Below are 19,023 nucleotides of genomic sequence, written 5' to 3'. Positions count from 1 at the left end.
ACACAAAAAAGCCTTTATCACACTCACCACCATGTCTCCTGAAGCAGAAGTATGTGAGGGTTGGAATGAAAAGGCTGCAGCGGCAGTCTTAACTGTCACAGATGTTTAGAGTCTTGCTTTAAGTAGCAAGATGTTTTCTTTTTTGTTTTCTTTTACAAAACTAAACTAGGTGCTAATTCCAATTGATGAGAAGCTCTTGCGAGTCCTTTTCTTAGCAGGACAATCAAAGAGGTGTTTTTGTCAGGGGCATGCTCGCTGGCGTCCTCTGACTGTATACTCCACTTTTTAGCTGCAATTTAATTCACATATTTATTACAGTGTCACATCATAAGAGCATGTTAATGAAACATTCAATCTGCTATTAACAAATTGCTTTTACGGATTGTGTTACCTTTGACTACTACTTCCGCCATGGATTAAAAATAAATAAATAAATACATAAATAAATAACCGTTGATATCATGATAGAGCATTTTACTTAATATGGCGAAATCATCAGTATTAATGACAAAATTGGTGGCAAGGTGGAAAGATTTTTTTGCCTAATATTGCCTTGGCGGAGAACTGCACTATACTTATCATTACCCAGTACAAAGCCTGTATCTCATAATATAATATTTCAAATTTAAAACATAAAATTGTGTATGGCTATTTACAATTCCAAACATCCGGGTATTTCTCATATCTCTGCAATGCAAATACTTCCTTTACAAGGTGAAAACAAACAGTGTATTGTATTGTGTTGTGTTTGCCTGTGACTAGCACACAAACCCGGCAGATTGTTATAATAGTAGGATGACATTTCATCACATTTTGAAATCAAAATTATCCTCACAACTCAAATTATAGTGATCCAAAGTCCATTGCTTTTCAGTGAATGGAGAGGGTCATATCCCTGAGTAAGACCGCCATTTTCAATGGTGACATAAACTTGGAATTATTAATATCCGTTTTTGTTACTGCTTTTGGAGGTTTGTGCTGGCTTTTATACAAAATAAACAAAGTTTTCACCTGTACTTACAAATGGGCCACAAAATGCTTGTTTATATTTCGTAAGCAAAATTAAACAACAAAAATTGTTTCACCCATACCTCCAAATGGTGGAGTTTTGCTAATAAGTTTCCTAAATTTGGAGATACATGCATTCATTGGAAAGTGACTTTATGCTCCTTATGTTTATGTACATATGGACCCATAAAGCAGGATATGTGCCAAATATACCTGTCATGAGGATAAGCGGTTCCGATAATGGATGGATGGAACGATGCTTGTGTCCTAGAAAAACAAAATGGCTGAATAATTAAAAGCCTCTACTTGAACTCACAAGAAATTGACATTGTTCTTGATCAACGAGAGGAAAACCTACCGTTGAACTTGGACTCCTGCTTTCACCGTGTACCGGAGCAGGTAAGCTTCTACTGAACTAACTTTACAGACCATTCTAAAAGTCACGGCGTATTCGAAATAACGGTATATTGTTCCTGGTTAATTATCTTTAAACCAGAGCGGGAATTATTCGCCATTAGGGTCGGATGAGTTGAGCTTGTGACGTTTTTTTCAAACACTTACGTTTTCTGACGTAACCCTGCCTTGCTTATTGTGCCGTTTTGAGACAAACTTACTCCTGTGTGACGACACTCTAGCGCATGTCAGTGCCTTACAGCTTTAATTACCGACTTTGGAGGCTCAAAAACGCCATTAAACGAACGAGGTAGTGAGTTACGTTAAATGACGAAACCGGAAGTTAGCCGCGTTGAGTTCAGGGACACTATGGAAAGAGCAACCTCCGCTCCAATGAAGCCCGGTACAGTAAAAAGTAACGAAAATGCGCCGTTGAAAAAATTCTCCGGGCCAAGGATGACCAAAGAGTTCCTGAAGAATCACTGCAAGCAAAACAGGCTCTACTCAACACCACATTTAAATGACACACTTTACCTACACTTTAAGGGGTTCTCCACCATAGAGAACTTGGAGGAGTACACCGGGCTCAAGTGTCTGTGGCTGGAGAGCAATGGGCTGCAGCGCATTGAGAACCTGGATGCGCAGATCAACCTGCGCTGCCTGTTCCTGCAGCAGAACCTGATCCACAAGCTGGAGAACCTAGCACCCATGCAGAAGCTGTGCTCTCTGAATGTCTCCAACAACTACATCAACACCATTGAAAACATCTCCTGCCTCCCTCAACTCAGCACCCTGCAGATTTCCCACAACAAGCTGGAGGTGGTCCAAAACATCCAGCATCTGAGCCAATGTGTGGCCCTCACAGTTCTGGACCTATCGCACAACCTGCTCCATGAGCCGGCGATTCTCCCCGTCTTGGAGGCCATGCCAGAACTGCGGGTGCTGAATTTGATGGGCAATAAGGTGGTGAGCAACATTCCCAACTATAGGAAGACGCTAATCGTCCGCCTTAGGCAGCTCACCTTCCTGGACGACCGGCCCGTGTTCCCCAGGGACAGGGCCTGTGCTGAGGCCTGGGCCCTGGGTGGTCTTGAATTGGAACGCAAGGAGAGGGAACAGTGGGACAACCAGGACCGAAAGAAGATCCAGGAGAGCTTGGATGCTTTATCTTTGATTAAAAAGAAAGCACAGCGGAAACTGCGCCTTAAAGAGGAAGCGGAGAGAGGTAAGCATTTTTTTTTTTTTGTCGAAGACAAATTGTCATCAATATAGATATGACCATTTACTCGCCTTTTCACAGGCGACTCTGAGGCTTCCATCACTTCCGAAGTCTCTTCTGAGGACGTAGCTGCTGAGAACATCAAAAGCTTTGTGCTGGACACACTGAATGCCCAAGATGAGTTTCTCAAAAGTCAAACAACTCGGTGTAGTGAAAATCAGGAAGATGATAAAGGGCTGGAGGCCAAGGTTAAAGATAAAATGTCTAAGCTAGTTGATGAACAGACCCAAGAATTAGATGGACAGAAGGCTCTTCTTGGTAATGAAGCAGGAAGAGAACTTCTAACAGTTGTAAACCATGATGACCAGGGGCGCCACCTTCGTTCAGTGAGGGTAGATGAATATGAGGAAGCACACAGTTCTGGTCCATGGGGGGGAGAACTAGGGAATGCAGAGCTGCTGCAAATTGATGACATTCCTGTTCTTGAGGATATGGAACCACCTGCTGAGAACATCCAGAGCTTTGTGGAGGACAAAGTGGCGAACAACCAGGAGCTTCTGCTAGGTCAAACAATGCCGCAAGCTAGTGAAAACCAGGAAAAAGGTGAAGACTCCAAGGCAGCGCAGCTTGATGAAAAGTTAGAGACTCACATTAAACATGATATGTCTGAGACAGATGAAGTACATGCTCAGCGAGGTTATGGTGAGCAGGATCTAGTTGTCAATGAAGAAGTAAATGAACCTATAGCAATTTCTTATCCTGAGCAACAGGCTTCTTCCATGAAGGTAGATTCCCCTGATGAGGCACAAGGTCCCAGTGTTCTGGAGGATGCAACATTGCTTCATATTGATGATATACTTTGCGATTTGGAATCAGACAGTGAAAAGATTCACAGGCTTGTGCACAACACTATGGAGGCCCATGAGGACAACCTCCAAAGTCAAACAACACCACAAGCTGATGACTCCAAATCAGACCAGCTTTATGAAGAGTTAGAGACTGACATTAAACATAATGTGTCCGAGACAGATGAAGAACATGCTCAACGAGGTGATAGTAAGCCGGATCAGAGTCTTGTCGATGAAGAAAGAAGAGAAACTATAACAATTTTGAACACTGAGCAACAGCTTTCTTCTGTGAAGGTAGATTCCCCAGAGGAGCCACAAAGTCACAGTGTTCTGGAGGATGCAATCTATGTTGATGATATTCTTGATGATGTGGAACCAGATGGTGATAATATTCACATCTTTGTGCACAAAACCCTGGAGGCCTATGAGGATTACCTCCCAATTCAAACAATACTGCAAGCTGATGAAAGCCAAGAAAAAAGTAAAAATGTCAAATCAGGGCAGCTTGATGTAAAACTGGAAGCCAAAGAGATGTCTGAGAAAGAGGAGCATGATGAACATGTTTGGCAGATGAGTAGAGATGGCAATCAGGTTCTTGATGATGAAGCAAGAAGAGGACCTACAACAATTATAAACCCTGACCTTCAGGATATCCAGCTTCCTTTTGTGCTAGATTCCCCTGAGGAGCTACAAGGTCCCAGTTCACTGTGGACAGTGCTGCAGGATGCAGGGTTGCAATATATCCATGATCATGTTGAGGATGTCAAATCAGCTGCTGAGAACATCCATAGACCTGTGCAGGGTGTAATGGAGGCCAACAAAGAATATCACCAAATTCAAACAATACTGACACCTGATAAAATCCAGGGAAAATATGAAGAGCCACAAGATCCCAGTCTACAAGGGACTAAACTGCAGGATGCAGAGTTGGCCACTGATGATAGTTCTTCTCTTGAAGATGTAGAACCAATTGCTGACAACATCCATAGACTTGAGCAGGACACACTAGAGGCCAATGAGGATATTCACCAAAGTCAAACACAGGGATCTGATGAAAACCAAAAGAAATGTGAAGACTCTAAACCAGAGCAGCTTGATGAAGGAATGGAAGCATCTGAAGAACAGGCTCAACAAGGTGATGGTGAGAAGGTTCGGGTTCTTGCTGTCAAAGCAGGACGTGAATTTATAACAATTGTAAACCCCAAGCACCAGGAGGCTGAAATTCCTAAGGTGGAAGTAGATTCTTTTCAAGGACTGCGGAATGCGATACTGCTACACATTGATCTTCCTCTTTTTGAGAAAGAGTTGGAGGGCCGAACTGAAGAGGATGCATCAGAAGAACACGAAGAGCAAGCTCAGCAGGCTGATGGAGTAACAGATCATGTTCTTTGTGATGAAGTATTAATAGAACCTACAACATTTGTAAACAAAGAGCATCAGGAGACACTGCTGCCTTCAGTGGTGGTAGATTCCCTTGTTGGGCCACAAGAGCCCTGTCTAGAGGGAACTGGACTACCAGATGCAGTACTGTTGCACATTGATAATTATCCTGATTTTGAGGATGTGGAACTAATTTCTAAGAACAGCCAAAGCCCTGTGCAAAATACACTGGAGGCCCATGATGAGTTTCTCCAAAGTGAAATAACACTGAAATCCAATAAAAATGTCGAAAAAAGTATAGTCATGTCCAAACAGCTAGGTGAAGGACTGCAGATTACAACTGAAGGGTTCATGTCTGAAGAACAGAAAGAACTAGCTCAAGAGGCAGATGAAGAGAAAAATTATGTTCTTGATGATAAAGCAACAGTTGGACCTACAACAATAGTTAATCTTGAACATCAGGAGAACCTGATTCCTTCCATTAAGGTAGAACCTTCTGGAGAATCACTCAGTATCCAAGTGGAAGATACAGTCTCACTGCGTATCGATGATCATCCGAAGCTGGAGGATGTGGAACCACTTTCTGAGAACAGCCAAAGCCCTGTGCAAAATACACTGGAGGCCCATGATGAGTTTCTCCAAAGTGAAATAACACTGAAATCCAATACAAATGTCGAAAAAAGTACAGTCATGTCCAAACAGCTAGGTGAAGGACTGCAGATTACAACTGAAGGGTTCATGTCTGAAGAACAGAAAGAACTAGCTCAAGAGGCAGATGAAGAGAAAAATTATGTTCTTTATGATAAAGCAACAGTTGGACCTACAACAATAGTTAATCTTGAACATCAGGAGAACCTGATTCCTTCCATTAAGGTAGAACCTTCTGGAGAATCACTCAGTATCCAAGTGGAAGATACAGTCTCACTGCGTATCGATGATCATCCGAAGCTTGAAGATGTGGAACCACTTTCTGAGAACAGCCAAAGCCCTGTGCAAAATACACTGGAGGCCCATGATGAGTTTCTCCAAAGTGAAATAACACTGAAATCCAATAAAAATGTCGAAAAAAGTACAGTCATGTCCAAACAGCTAGGTGAAGGACTGCAGATTACAACTGAAGGGTTCATGTCTGAAGAACAGAAAGAACTAGCTCAAGAGGCAGATGAAGAGAAAAATTATGTTCTTTATGATAAAGCAACAGTTGGACCTACAACAATAGTTAATCTTGAACATCAGGAGAACCTGATTCCTTCCATTAAGGTAGAACCTTCTGGAGAATCACTCAGTATCCAAGTGGAAGATACAGTCTCACTGCGTATCGATGATCATCCGAAGCTTGAGGATGTGGAACCACTTTCTGAGAACAGCCAAAGCCCTGTGCAAAATACACTGGAGGCCCATGATGAGTTTCTCCAAAGTGAAATAACACTGAAATCCAATAAAAATGTCGAAAAAAGTACAGTCATGTCCAAACAGCTAGGTGAAGGACTGCAGATTACAACTGAAGGGTTCATGTCTGAAGAACAGAAAGAACTAGCTCAAGAGGCAGATGAAGAGAAAAATTATGTTCTTTATGATAAAGCAACAGTTGGACCTACAACAATAGTTAATCTTGAACATCAGGAGAACCTGATTCCTTCCATTAAGGTAGAACCTTCTGGAGAATCACTCAGTATCCAAGTGGAAGATACAGTCTCACTGCGTATCGATGATCATCCGAAGCTTGAGGATGTGGAACCACTTTCTGAGAACAGCCAAAGCCCTGTGCAAAATACACTGGAGGCCCATGATGAGTTTCTCCAAAGTGAAATAACACTGAAATCCAATAAAAATGTCGAAAAAAGTACAGTCATGTCCAAACAGCTAGGTGAAGGACTGCAGATTACAACTGAAGGGTTCATGTCTGAAGAACAGAAAGAACTAGCTCAAGAGGCAGATGAAGAGAAAAATTATGTTCTTTATGATAAAGCAACAGTTGGACCTACAACAATAGTTAATCTTGAACATCAGGAGAACCTGATTCCTTCCATTAAGGTAGAACCTTCTGGAGAATCACTCAGTATCCAAGTGGAAGATACAGTCTCACTGCGTATCGATGATCATCCGAAGCTTGAGGATGTGGAACCACTTTCTGAGAACAGCCAAAGCCCTGTGCAAAATACACTGGAGGCCCATGATGAGTTTCTCCAAAGTGAAATAACACTGAAATCCAATAAAAATGTCGAAAAAAGTACAGTCATGTCCAAACAGCTAGGTGAAGGACTGCAGATTACAACTGAAGGGTTCATGTCTGAAGAACAGAAAGAACTAGCTCAAGAGGCAGATGAAGAGAAAAATTATGTTCTTTATGATAAAGCAACAGTTGGACCTACAACAATAGTTAATCTTGAACATCAGGAGAACCTGATTCCTTCCATTAAGGTAGAACCTTCTGGAGAATCACTCAGTATCCAAGTGGAAGATACAGTCTCACTGCGTATCGATGATCATCCGAAGCTTGAGGATGTGGAACCACTTTCTGAGAACAGCCAAAGCCCTGTGCAAAATACACTGGAGGCCCATGATGAGTTTCTCCAAAGTGAAATAACACTGAAATCCAATAAAAATGTCGAAAAAAGTACAGTCATGTCCAAACAGCTAGGTGAAGGACTGCAGATTACAACTGAAGGGTTCATGTCTGAAGAACAGAAAGAACTAGCTCAAGAGGCAGATGAAGAGAAAAATTATGTTCTTTATGATAAAGCAACAGTTGGACCTACAACAATAGTTAATCTTGAACATCAGGAGATACTGATTCCTTCCATTAAGGTAGAACCTTCTGGAGAATCACTCAGTATCCAAGTGGAAGATACAGTCTCACTGCGTATCGATGATCATCCGAAGCTTGAGGATGTGGAACCACTTTCTGAGAACATCCACAGCCACGAGGAATTTCTTCAAAGTCAAACAACACAGAAAAAAATGAGTGAAGGTTTAGAGGCCGATATTGAAGATAAAATTTCTGTGGAATATATTAAACCGGCCCAGCAGGTCGATAGAGGGGAAGATCTTGTTCTTGCTGAAGGAATAGGAAAACATATTGAGCAACCAGAGCACCAGGATAATATTTCTATGGTGTGCGTAGAATCTTCTGAGGGGCGACTAGATGCACAGCCACTGTGCATTGACAATATTCTTCTTGAGGATATGCACCCAACCATTGAAAGTTTTGTGAAGGATATACTAGTGAAGGCCCAAGATGAGTTACACAAAAGTCAAACAACATTGCAATATGTTGAAAACCAAAAAAACGATGACTCTGATGTTGAGCAGGTAGAGCAGCTAGGTGAAGTTGCAGAGGACAGACTAGAAGAGATGTTGGGAGAACAAAAAGAACAAGCTCAGCAGACTGATGAAAAAGTGGGTCAGGTTGTTTCTGATGAAGTTGAAAGTGGGAAAGCTGTGCAGTGGGAAAGCCAGCTTGTCTCATTGATGGCAGATTTTCTTGATGAATCACAAGGTCCTGATTCAATGGGGGCTGAACTGGAGGATACAGTGCCACTTTGCATTGATGACATTCTTCTTGAAGATGTGGAACCACCGGCTGAGAACATCCACAGCCTTCTGCAGTACACTATGGAGGACTGTGCGGCATTTCTCCCAAGTCAAACAAAACTATATGCCAATAAAAACCAGGAAGAAGACGAATGTAAATTAAAGCACCTTAATGAAGGACATACAATTTCTGGGGAAAAGGAAGAAAAGGCCCAACATTTGGATAGAGAGGAATTCAGAGATAGCAACCTTCCTTTGGTGATGTTAGAATCTGAGGAACCACATGGTGCAGGTGTACAGGGGACTGGGCCGGACGATGCGGGTTTGCTGCTCCTTGATGATAGTCCTGATCTTGAGGTCGTGGAAATGTCCTCCCTTCAGCAGGTGTTCAAAATAAAAACGGAAGTCGTATCAGGAGACGGTTGTGAAGATGGATCAGTCTGGAGTGACATCCTTCCTTGTGGTTCAGATAATGAGTCATTGTCATTGAGTGGCTGCTCCAAGTCAAAACCACCTCAAGATTAATCTCTGCTGCACCCAAACGATGATGTGGAGCCTCTGGCTATGGAAGTAGAGGAAAATGTTCGATTGTGGAACTGGACTAACATCATCAGACTTTCTGACAGCACTTTGTTTTTGGTTTTGTTTTTTTTGTTTTTTAAATTTTTGCATGTATTCACTTTAATTTGATTAAAGAAGAGAAGTTCAAAATAAACCAAAGTCAGTCAGTAAGACGTTGACCCAACGTTTAAGCTTTTCACAATGAAAACTGAGAAAATTAAATATGAGTGTGATTAAAAACATGCTGGTTGTTTTAATGGAAATGGAACTGCTGTCATTTGTCAAAGGGTACCCCCAGTATTGGTATTCTCTCGATATACAACAACAAAAGCTTTGGAAAATGAATGCAATTAATGAAGCATTGTTGTACATCCCAGAGATTCTCTATGTAGTGCTGGTACGAGAGTAGTTATAATTGTTCATTGTCAAAAGGACATTAATTTGCATAATCATGTTGGTCTACATCTGTACATCGGGGCTGTTACATAATACACAGGTGGAACTAATCCATCACTTGAAAGTGGCTTCATTTCATGGAAACACATGAAAAATGCTAAATTAACCATGCATATATTTTGAACATCTCTCCTCATAGCTTAAACGAGTTGTTGCTAAAAAAAAAATAAAAAAAAAATAAAAAAAAATTGAGTGGTACCTACCAAATGACTACCCGGGCCCGCCCCGCCTCACCCGCTCCCTCTCTCACAGGCCTAAAAGATCCTATCCCTTTTCACCTCGCTCTCACGCCCGCTCTGTGGAATGACTTTCATGCTTGGCTGCGGTCCAATTTTATCTCCGGGAGTTGTTGCTAGGCGACAGGCAGGGACGTCCTTATTGCCTGTGTGGTGGGACCCATACACCATCACTACCAATCTGTTACTTATTATCAGCGTCAAAATGACTGATATGGGTCAGAGGGCTAAATAGGTCCTTACAAATGTCGACATGAAATAACTTGAAGCTGGAGTCACTGTGATTGGTATATTAACATTTGAAAGTTTGTTGACGGAAGATACTATATCTGTTGAAACACAATTGGAGGCAAGGCAACTTTGTAGCGTGCATTTTATATACAAGGCAATTCGATGTGCTTGACATATTTAAAAATACACAATTTAAAGGTATTTACAAACAAAATATGACGTTTAAAAGCGAAGAAATGGAAAAATGTAAGACATTTAAAAGCAAAGTAAAGAAATAGAAAGTAGCTTACTAAAACTAAAAGAACAGGCAGTGAACAAGACTAGAAATGCTTTAAAATACCTGAATCATAAGGTTTTTTTTTTGTTTTGTTTTTTTAATGCTGGTTTGGAAAAGCATTTACACTTGAGGCTGACTTAAGTTCCGCTGACAGCTTATTGCATTTGCTTGCAGCATAATAGCTAAATGCTGATTCACCAGGTGTGCTTTGAACTCTGGGCTCCACTAATTGACCCGAGTCTGCTGACCTCAGTTTATATTCAATAAGCATTTATTTAATGTAAGATCTAGGATGATATTAAAGGTAACGTTTGTGATTCAAAACAAACTCTTTTTGTCATATTTATTATGTATGACCTGACAGTCGTGCATGAATAAAATAAGCTGTGGAAATCCTCTAACTACTACTTACTAGCGATACAGAAATCTGCAAAGCATCCATTTTCATATTTACACATATTTTAAGCTTTATGTATAGCACCAACAGAAACTACATATACATGTGAGGTGCAGGTATTTTTGTCCATTTTGTGTAGCCACCCTCACGTTGTAGGCTGTAGTATCTGTGATTTTGATTGTGTGTGGCTTTCAAAGACTAGACCTGGCCTGTAGAACGACGTGGGAGTCAGCAAACGAGAGTGTAGCGTTAGCTTAGTTTGCGCATTGAGTGACTTAACAGTTGGGGCTGTGGTGTTCGTGAATGAGTGTTCTTGTTACGTGTTCATTTCGTGGAGTGATTACAATTTGTTTTATATTGTGGACTAGTTAATTTAGCTGAGGCTACAAATCCTACTCGTAGTTTTAAAACTCAAAACTCCCCATTTAAGTGTCCCCCCCCTCAACATTTTAAAGTAAATCAAACTGTGAGCTTGTTTCCCATGTGCCTGAAGGCATCATTGAGTCCAGGCGCTCTCTCGGCTTATCTATTATCACTCGTTTATTCTTAGACGCTCCACCAAAAATAAACGAGGACAGCAGGGAACTTGTTTTTCCTCCCTTCCTCTTCTTGGAAATAAGGACTTTAATTTCCTGCAAATACCAATGTGCGGTCATCCTATAGAGATAACAAACAAGGCCCTATGATGTGATTCATTCCTTTTAACATCAGTGTCTTCATGTTGTTAAGCAACATTTGTACTTGAACTTCAGAGTTGAAAAAAAATACTTCTTATTATTAACTACTAACACTGACATATTCCTTTTTTGTGTAAAGACTGGCAGTGCACTTTCTTAATGTCGGCTATTTTTAGGCTGCCCTTTAGAAGCTTAACAGCAGTAACAATAAAGGAGGCCTTTAGGCAGACAAAAATAAGTCCAATAATCAAAATGTGCTTCTGGTCTGGTAATTCGTGTCTGGCCGTCGGTTGTGGCCTACAGCAACACCTTGCAAGCGTTCTCATTTTGTATTTGTATGTTTGAATATATTGCCAGTTCATTAACAGCTGTGCTTGCCCACATGTGACGGCATGACAGTACCTCAAATGCTCCATTCTTTTCACTTCACTCAAGTGCACTTGTATCTGAAGCTCGGTGGTAACTCCAATTTGGTTTGCAACCTAAAGCAAAGCTTTTATTATCTGACTTTCTTACAATGTGTCTGTGGGCCCTTACCTAACATGCTCTCTCACCACGACATGGTTAGCTAGCGAGGCATGGTGAAGATTCAGAGCCATTTTCAAGCAAATGGCTGCAAGACAGCACTGCTATGATACTATATGGGACTCAACCTACAGTATGAAACCGAAGATAATGCCAGCAACTCAGTTTTAAAACTTTAAAACATTTTCCTGTAAAATGACAACAATGGTGTCGTCTTACTGTAGTTCTCGATAGCTATTCTGTTTTAAATGGTGGAAAAAATAATAAGGCATAATATGACTCTCTTAAAAGCCTCCACTCCCTTCATCAGACTTTTTTTTGTGCACTCAAGTCAGCCAGCTAAGGCGTATTATACATTCATGTAAGATACACATCACGTAAGTGGCTGAGCTAACTGGATTATACGGGGCCCGGTGTGTGCTGCGCTAATGGAGGCAGCGGCCCGGGGGGAATTACATGGCTAGCCTGCAATGCTAGCCTACTGTGGGCTTGCCAAAGCCAATCGCACTTTGTCGTCATCTATATTTAATGGTGGTGCTGAGGCTGGAGGAGATGTGTGTTGCTTGGGGCTGCATGCAACAAAAGTTGTAATATGATAAATGTATATAGTGGAACCGCTCTATTTGCAGAGCATAGGGCCCATGCTGGACCACAAATTGTGAAAATCATAACATAATCGACACACGATTATAAATGTTTTGGGGGTTGTTGTTTTTTTTTAATCCCAACATTTTTTTTTAAACAAAGTAGGGATAAGCCGTCAATTAGCATTTTCCATGGGAAAAAAAAAAGTTCTAAGATAGTCCTTCTACATTGGTACCTTGAGATTAGAGTGCCTTGACTTACAAGTTAAAATTAAAATTGGATTTATTTGAATTTTGCACTAAAGTGACACATCGTAATTCTTAAAAAACAACAACATTTGTTTTCTTTTTTCTTTTTTTTTCAAGTTTCCACAACATTGCCAAAAGGATGTGCAATAATTTTGCCACTCCCCTGGAAAAATTATGTTAAAAATTGGATTGGATTATTATTTTTTTTATTTTTATTTTTTTACTATAAGTGATGCATTATAATTACTATAAATGTTTATTGTTATTTTTATTTTATTATTATTATTATTATTATATATATATTTTTTTTAAATAAACTTTGGACTACATTGTCAATAGTTCAGGACTGAAAACATTGTAATTTGCATGCCAGGCCAGTAGTTGGCGATATTTGGATTGTCCGACAGTAACGTATCCAAGAACAGTCTCCACTAGTGCAGCTCAATGTCCAGTATAAATTACAATTAATCGATCGGACATTTATTTGTCCGAAAGTGTGTCATCTTTCCGCCATCTCCCAGCTATGAATTATAGAGATGAATCATGTCAACAGTGGAGTAAAGATTCAGTGTAGACCAAGTAAAAGGACAAATATTTCATCAGTTTATTATTTCTCTATTGACTTCATATGTTTGTTATTATTCTGCACAGCAGCATACAGCCCAAATGAAGTGTGCTCAAATATAAATAACAACAGTGTTTTCATCATTATCATCAATTCTTCATTTAATACAGACATCAACAATAACAACAACAACAACAACAAAGTATAGTTGCCTAAAAATTATGGGCATGTTCATTAGTATTTACACAACAACGCGCTCTGTAACGTTCTCTCCCGTTGTGTTAAATGCAACAGAAATACAATTATGTTATACAAAGATCCAAAATACTATCAAAAACCCTTATTATAAATGGCACTCTATCAATAAACTGCCTTAGATTTGTTTTTTTCTTTAAAGTACAAAAATCGGGTTGAGGTAGCGCCCTCTTGTGGTCACTCTTTGTTCAACTACTGACATCACACGCACGCACACGCACACATGCCAGCCTTAACCGTTGATTCCTTTGGTAAACTGTCAAAGACAAGCACAGTCCTGCATACATTCGCAACAGTTTTGCTTGATTATTATTAGGGAACTCCTCGGTAAAACGGGCTTGTGGTTGACATTCATTTGCTTGTCTCCGAGTGGGAAGAAGAAGAAGCGTGAAATCCAGTGTGTCGATGCCCTTATTTGGCAATGTAAACAAAAATGAAGGCGTTTGGCTTGGGGAAACTTGGTGAGGAAAAACATTCCTGGGAGGAAAAGAACAGTAGCTCCCTTAAACAGAGGACACATTGTGTCCTGCCTCTTTGCGGACTCTCTTAACTCTCAATTTTGAGGGATCAAACCACTCCTGACTGGACACATTCTTTTGTTGAACCCTCAGCAATAATGTCCGTGGGTCAATTTGACCCAGATGTGTGTGTGTGTGTGTGTGTTTTTTTTTTTTTTTTAATGAGCTAAAATTGCCCGAAATGAAAACAGTCACTTAAACATACCAATCAGCATTTTTACACGTCATTATGAACTCACTTATTGAACATTTAAATACAGATATGTGAAAAGAACTGTTTTCATCAATTCGTTTCATCGGGTCATTCTGACCCGGGGTGTTATTAATGATTCAAAAGTCACAGTCACAGTAACATATTTTATATGCCATTATTAACTCCATGAATACCAATTTCATTTTATGACACTAACCGTTTTCGTCAAGAAATTTCATATGGGTCAATTTGACCCAGGGGGGTCGGGGGGGCTTTGCGGCCATGTTTAATAATTAACACAAAAGTGTTCATAACAGGAAAAAAAACAAAAACTAAACAATAAGCATTGCTTATGTGTAACCAATAACTCGTCTCTTAACCATTTCATTGCAAACATTTAAAATTAAACATTTCTCAAGTTTCAAATGGGTCAAGTTGACCCGCAACATAACAGGAAGGTTTTTGATGGCCAACAAAACTTTGGTTTTCTAAACGTCAACAACAAAAGAGGGCAGCTTTTCTGCCAGATATACAAAAATACTCATTATAGAAACATGACATTCAAATTCCCACTAACCAAAATACTCATGTTTTTGTTCATCTCTCTGTATGATTACTGTACATTGGTGTATTGAAATATACACTCATTAGCTCGTTAATGGCTACACACCAGGAAAGGGGGGAAAATAAATTCAATGTACACGGCGTCTATGAGTGGATACAGGAACTATAAAAATAGATCTGGATACATGGGGGGGACAGGGGGTGTCCAAAGTGTGGCATGGGGGCTATTGTGCAGCCGAAAAGTTTTTCATGGGCCTGTTGCAAGAAAATAAAAGATTAGAAAAGTGGGGGAAAAAAAGAATTACAATAATAAAAAACAGGATTACAAACGAGGTTGATGACCACACCAAAAAGTAAAAATCATATTTAATTAAAAAAGAAAAAAAAATGAAAAATTATTTAAATCGACATGAAAAAATAGATTTAGGGTGACTCTAACTTGTAAAAAAAAAAAAAAAAAAAAAATTGAAATGGTATTATTTTGAATAAGAATTTAAAAAAAATGCCAAAATGATGTTTAGGACCACACTTTTAATTAAATGAAAAAACAAACAATATATATAACAAAAATAAAAATATATGAATAATTATGAACTTTTTTTCAGAATCAAAATTAGCATTGCAAATTGGATTGGAGCCACCATAAAACCTCAAACAAAAAAAAGTAAACAAAAATGATATATAGATACACACTAAAAGATAAAGAAAAATTAAAACAAGTATATGTGTAAGCATAAAAAAATGACAATACGATTAAGGATCACACTAAAAAGTTTTTTTTAAGGAATATAGTATTTGCTTTGTCACCTATAACACAAAACACAGTATATTTTAAAAAATATATATTTAACTGCTTAAAATATTTCGAACTACATTGGATTTTACTCTGAATTTTTTTAAGATGTATTTTGTTGGACACCCCTGCACGAAGAGTCAACGTGGGATAAAAGTCTAAATAAAAGCAACAGTCATCTGCAAATTGTTCAGTGCAATTCTTCATCATATTTCAAAGTCGGTTTTTGTTTCTTTCCATCACTTGTCTTGTCTTTAGAATATTTTCATCCGCTTACCCCCCACAGCCCGGCCGCCCTTGAGTGGCCTCTGCGGGGGCTGCTCCTTGGACAGCGGGCAGTACTTGATGGTGTGCGCGTTGTCCCCGTTGGCGCTGCACAGCGGGCAAGTGTACGCCCGCAAGATGGGGCACACCACCCGGCCGTCGGGCGTCTTGAGCACGTGCGAGCCGTACACCTCCTCTGGGGCGCCGTTGTTCCGGCAGAACACGCAGATTTTGGGCTCCAGCTTGGCGCGCACGGACGCCGTCTTGCCGCGGGTCCTCATGCGCTCGAAGCCGGGGAAGCTGCAGCCGTGCGCCTCCCGCTCCGGCAGCTGGCTCTGGAAGGGGCTGAGGATGGAGAAGCGCTCCTTGAGCTCCGCGACGCAGCCCGGCGGCGGGGGCGTGCCGGGCGGGCATCCGAAGCAGCATCCACCGCCGCCGCCGCCCTCCAGCGCACCGCCCTCGCAGGCGCAGGCGCACTCGGGTGCGTCGTCCAGCCCCAGCGTGGCCTTCAGGGACTCAGTGATGGAGTTGGGGCTCATGTGGGGCATGCTAAGCTTGGGGTTCTTGGTGACCAGCGTGGTCAGGCCCAGGTAGTCGTTCCAGAAATTAAAAGTGTAGTCGTAGGGCCCCCTGGCGCTCAAGTAGTTGTGATTGAGAAAATCCATGCTGGCCGGGGAACGGGATGAATAAAATCCTCCCGGACGGTGCGATATCTCCAGTGTGGTGGTCTCATCTGAGCTCCCAATGCTCGCTCTGTGCATTATAAGGAGGGGGAGGTGGGAGGGGCTTGCTCGGAAGCGCGTTGTAGATCGCGACTGCTTCTTTTCATCTCATGCATGCGCACAAAAATCAGCTATTTTATAAGGAATGATGAAACAAATAGTGGTCATTATTTGTATTTTTTGGTCATGCATCATGGAGGAGGAGCCTATATGGAAGTGAAGTTAAATTACAAATTGGGGGGGGGGGGGGTTGGGGGCATAATATTTTCGTAGAACTCTGTTCATAAACCACATTTAAGAAACTACTGTGAAGTTGTTGGAATGTAAAGTGTGTTGTTGTGGTTGTTGTTTTTGTTATTAGGTCATGCGGCACAACTTTCAACAGGGGGCAGCAGAGTGCAATCCCCCAGTGAATGTAAACAAAGAACGCTCAAGTCTCGTAATGAATGCAGTCAAAGTGGAAACTGAGCTTCCCTGGCGGAGGTTTTTGGGCTCTTTGGACTCTCTCTGATAGTGTCAATCAGAAATGAGCATTATTATATATTTGGACACAAAAATATGGCATGTGTACAGGTTTCCCGGGTGAAGTGTATCTTGCTGGGATTGTTTACAGGCCTTAATTTTGATTTGATTTGATTTTTTATCACGATGGATCTTACTTGCAGTAAAATTCACCGGTAATGTCAGGTGGAATCAGTCTTCTCTCTTCCTGCTGAGGAATGTTGGAAGCCCCCCCCTCCATAAAACAAAGATAAAGTCGAGTGACTGGTGTTCTAATTAAAACTCCCAGGAAGGAACTCACTGACATCTCATATGCGCCTGCCAGTGATCTAATAAGACACGCAAGCACGCTTCATTGCACTTTCTCCCTGTGAAGTATTGACTCCTCATTGGATTTCTCAACTCGTGCTCAGATGGGGCCCAAATTTTATGATGAAACATTAATATTGCATGTATTGCTTTTTCTTTAGTGTGCGCGTCTGCACGTGTGTGCAAGCGTGCAAGTCGATTCCCTCCTTGGCTCCGTCTGAAATATTCATGGCCCGCATTACTCCTGTAATTGTTGAGACTAAGAGGGATTAATAATAGTCGTAAAATAATTCTGTGGGCTGTCCCCGGGAGCCCTCGTGACTATTGGAATGAGGAAGCAGCATTTGTGGTGGAATGATGCATAATATGGTGGAATTCTATACTGTAATACCCCACAGTTCTATTCATGAATTCATCTTTTTGCATTTTTTTCCCTGAAGAACATATCCTCAGCTATTCTCACCGATGTCAGGTTTTTAGGCATTCTGGAACTCCTTAAAATGCCAGAAAATGTAGCTAAAACTAGGCCCAACTGATATGGATTGAGGCTGATGTTGATTTGATTATGATAAAATTCAAAAAAATTATTAATCCACCAATTTATTTAAAATATGTACAACAAATAAAATAACATTATTTTCGGTACCTTAAATTGCACAATATATATATATTTTTTTAACCTGATCTTGGTCATTCATGGGAAAATTTGCTAATGAGCAATTTTCAGTAAATTGGCAAAAAAAAAAAAAAAAAAGTGAAAATTATTTTTCTTTTAATTTTTGTGACAAAACAATGTCTACAGCAGAGGTCTCGAAAGTTCGGTCCTCGAGGGCCGCTATCCGAGCCTCTTTTCCATGTTTCCCTCCACTAACACACCTGATTCATGATCGGGATCGTTATCAGGCTCCTGCAAAGCTTGCTGATTAGCTGATCATTAGATTCAGCTGTGCTGAAGGACGGCGACATGGAAAACAGGCTGGACAGGGGCTCTCGAGGACCCAACTTGGAGACCTCTGGTCTACAGTATGTATGATATGTAATGTATGCTAGTGTTTCTTTGATTGACATAAATGGTAACTGTCAGCTAGCCTGTAACCACGCCATGAAAACACCAAACTAATTGTCCACTCAATTAAAGTTCCTTGGCAAAATGCCGAATCACAAATCAAACAGCACCTGTTTTATATTTGTAACTGACAATTAGCAGGAGATGATAATAAGACTGCAGTGCCCGTGTCTTGCAATAATTTCACCAAACTAGTAAGTATAAGGCATCAAAATCATTCAATCAACATCAATCTAAAAACATCTGTCAATAAAACCCACAAGGCAGGCTACCTTTGTTAGCGTCACAATTTAGCTCACCAGTAGCTATCAGTAACTTATTGTTTGTTTGTTTATTGAACATATAAACCAGCAACAGAAATACTATTAAAATAAAACGATTTAAAAGAAAAGTATTTTTTTACATACATACTCATTAAGCATGGTTTACATGTTCAAAAGGGAATAGGAAGACAACAAACAAATATACATTAATTGCTTGAAACTCAAAAGTTAAGACTTGAGACTCGTACACGTGACCAACTCCGATGCTGATCGATGCTAACCAAATGAGCAGCACCCACCAAAGCATGTCAACAGTCTTACAAATGAATGTTAACAACATCCCTGTGCAGTATAAATTTCCCGTTAGGCGGAGGGACGGCGCCTTTTACGACGATTAAGGTAGACTCTTGTCGTGCGGTCGCTGCACAATCTCGT

At 40.6% G+C, this 19,023-nt stretch overlaps 3 protein-coding genes across 5 annotated transcripts in view; 1 reads left to right on the top strand and 2 right to left on the bottom strand.

Moving 5' to 3' along the window:
* Window positions 1-1,274, bottom strand: part of LOC144025423 (tubulin alpha-3 chain-like) — a 101,127-nt gene extending 99,853 nt beyond the window's left edge. For all 3 annotated transcript variants that reach the window (XM_077531408.1, XM_077531409.1, XM_077531407.1), the window contains exon 1: window positions 1,222-1,274. The gene's annotated coding sequence lies outside the window, so the exon portion shown is untranslated. The remainder of the gene's footprint in view (window positions 1-1,221) is intronic.
* Window positions 1,275-1,662: 388 nt separating this feature from the next.
* Window positions 1,663-9,206, top strand: LOC144025422 (uncharacterized). The gene is made up of 2 exons (XM_077531406.1): window positions 1,663-2,626; window positions 2,702-9,206. Exons 1-2 carry the CDS (start codon window positions 1,729-1,731, stop codon window positions 8,905-8,907), a joined length of 7,104 nt encoding a protein of 2,367 aa, XP_077387532.1. The 5' UTR covers window positions 1,663-1,728; the 3' UTR covers window positions 8,908-9,206.
* Window positions 9,207-13,155: 3,949 nt separating this feature from the next.
* nanos1 (nanos homolog 1) lies at window positions 13,156-16,446 on the bottom strand. Its single transcript, XM_077532784.1, has one exon. It carries the CDS (start codon window positions 16,390-16,392, stop codon window positions 15,718-15,720), a length of 675 nt encoding a protein of 224 aa, XP_077388910.1. The 5' UTR covers window positions 16,393-16,446; the 3' UTR covers window positions 13,156-15,717.
* Window positions 16,447-19,023: the final 2,577 nt, after the last annotated feature.

Source organism: Festucalex cinctus, chromosome 9, assembly GCF_051991245.1.
Source record: "Festucalex cinctus isolate MCC-2025b chromosome 9, RoL_Fcin_1.0, whole genome shotgun sequence".
In the NCBI taxonomy this organism is placed as follows: Eukaryota; Metazoa; Chordata; class Actinopteri; order Syngnathiformes; family Syngnathidae; genus Festucalex; species Festucalex cinctus.
Note: the sequence above shows the minus strand (reverse complement) of the source record. Positions and strands in the feature narration are given on the sequence as shown.

Excerpts from the sequence above, each read along its gene's own strand:
- nanos1 (XM_077532784.1), bottom strand. The coding sequence starts at position 16,392 with ATGGATTTTCTCAATCACAACTACTTGAGCGCCAGGGGGCCCTACGAC.
- LOC144025422 (XM_077531406.1), top strand. The coding sequence starts at position 1,729 with ATGACGAAACCGGAAGTTAGCCGCGTTGAGTTCAGGGACACTATGGAA. Across the intron at positions 2,627-2,701 it reads TAAAGAGGAAGCGGAGAGAG|GCGACTCTGAGGCTTCCATC; the intron begins GTAAGCATTTTT and ends GCCTTTTCACAG.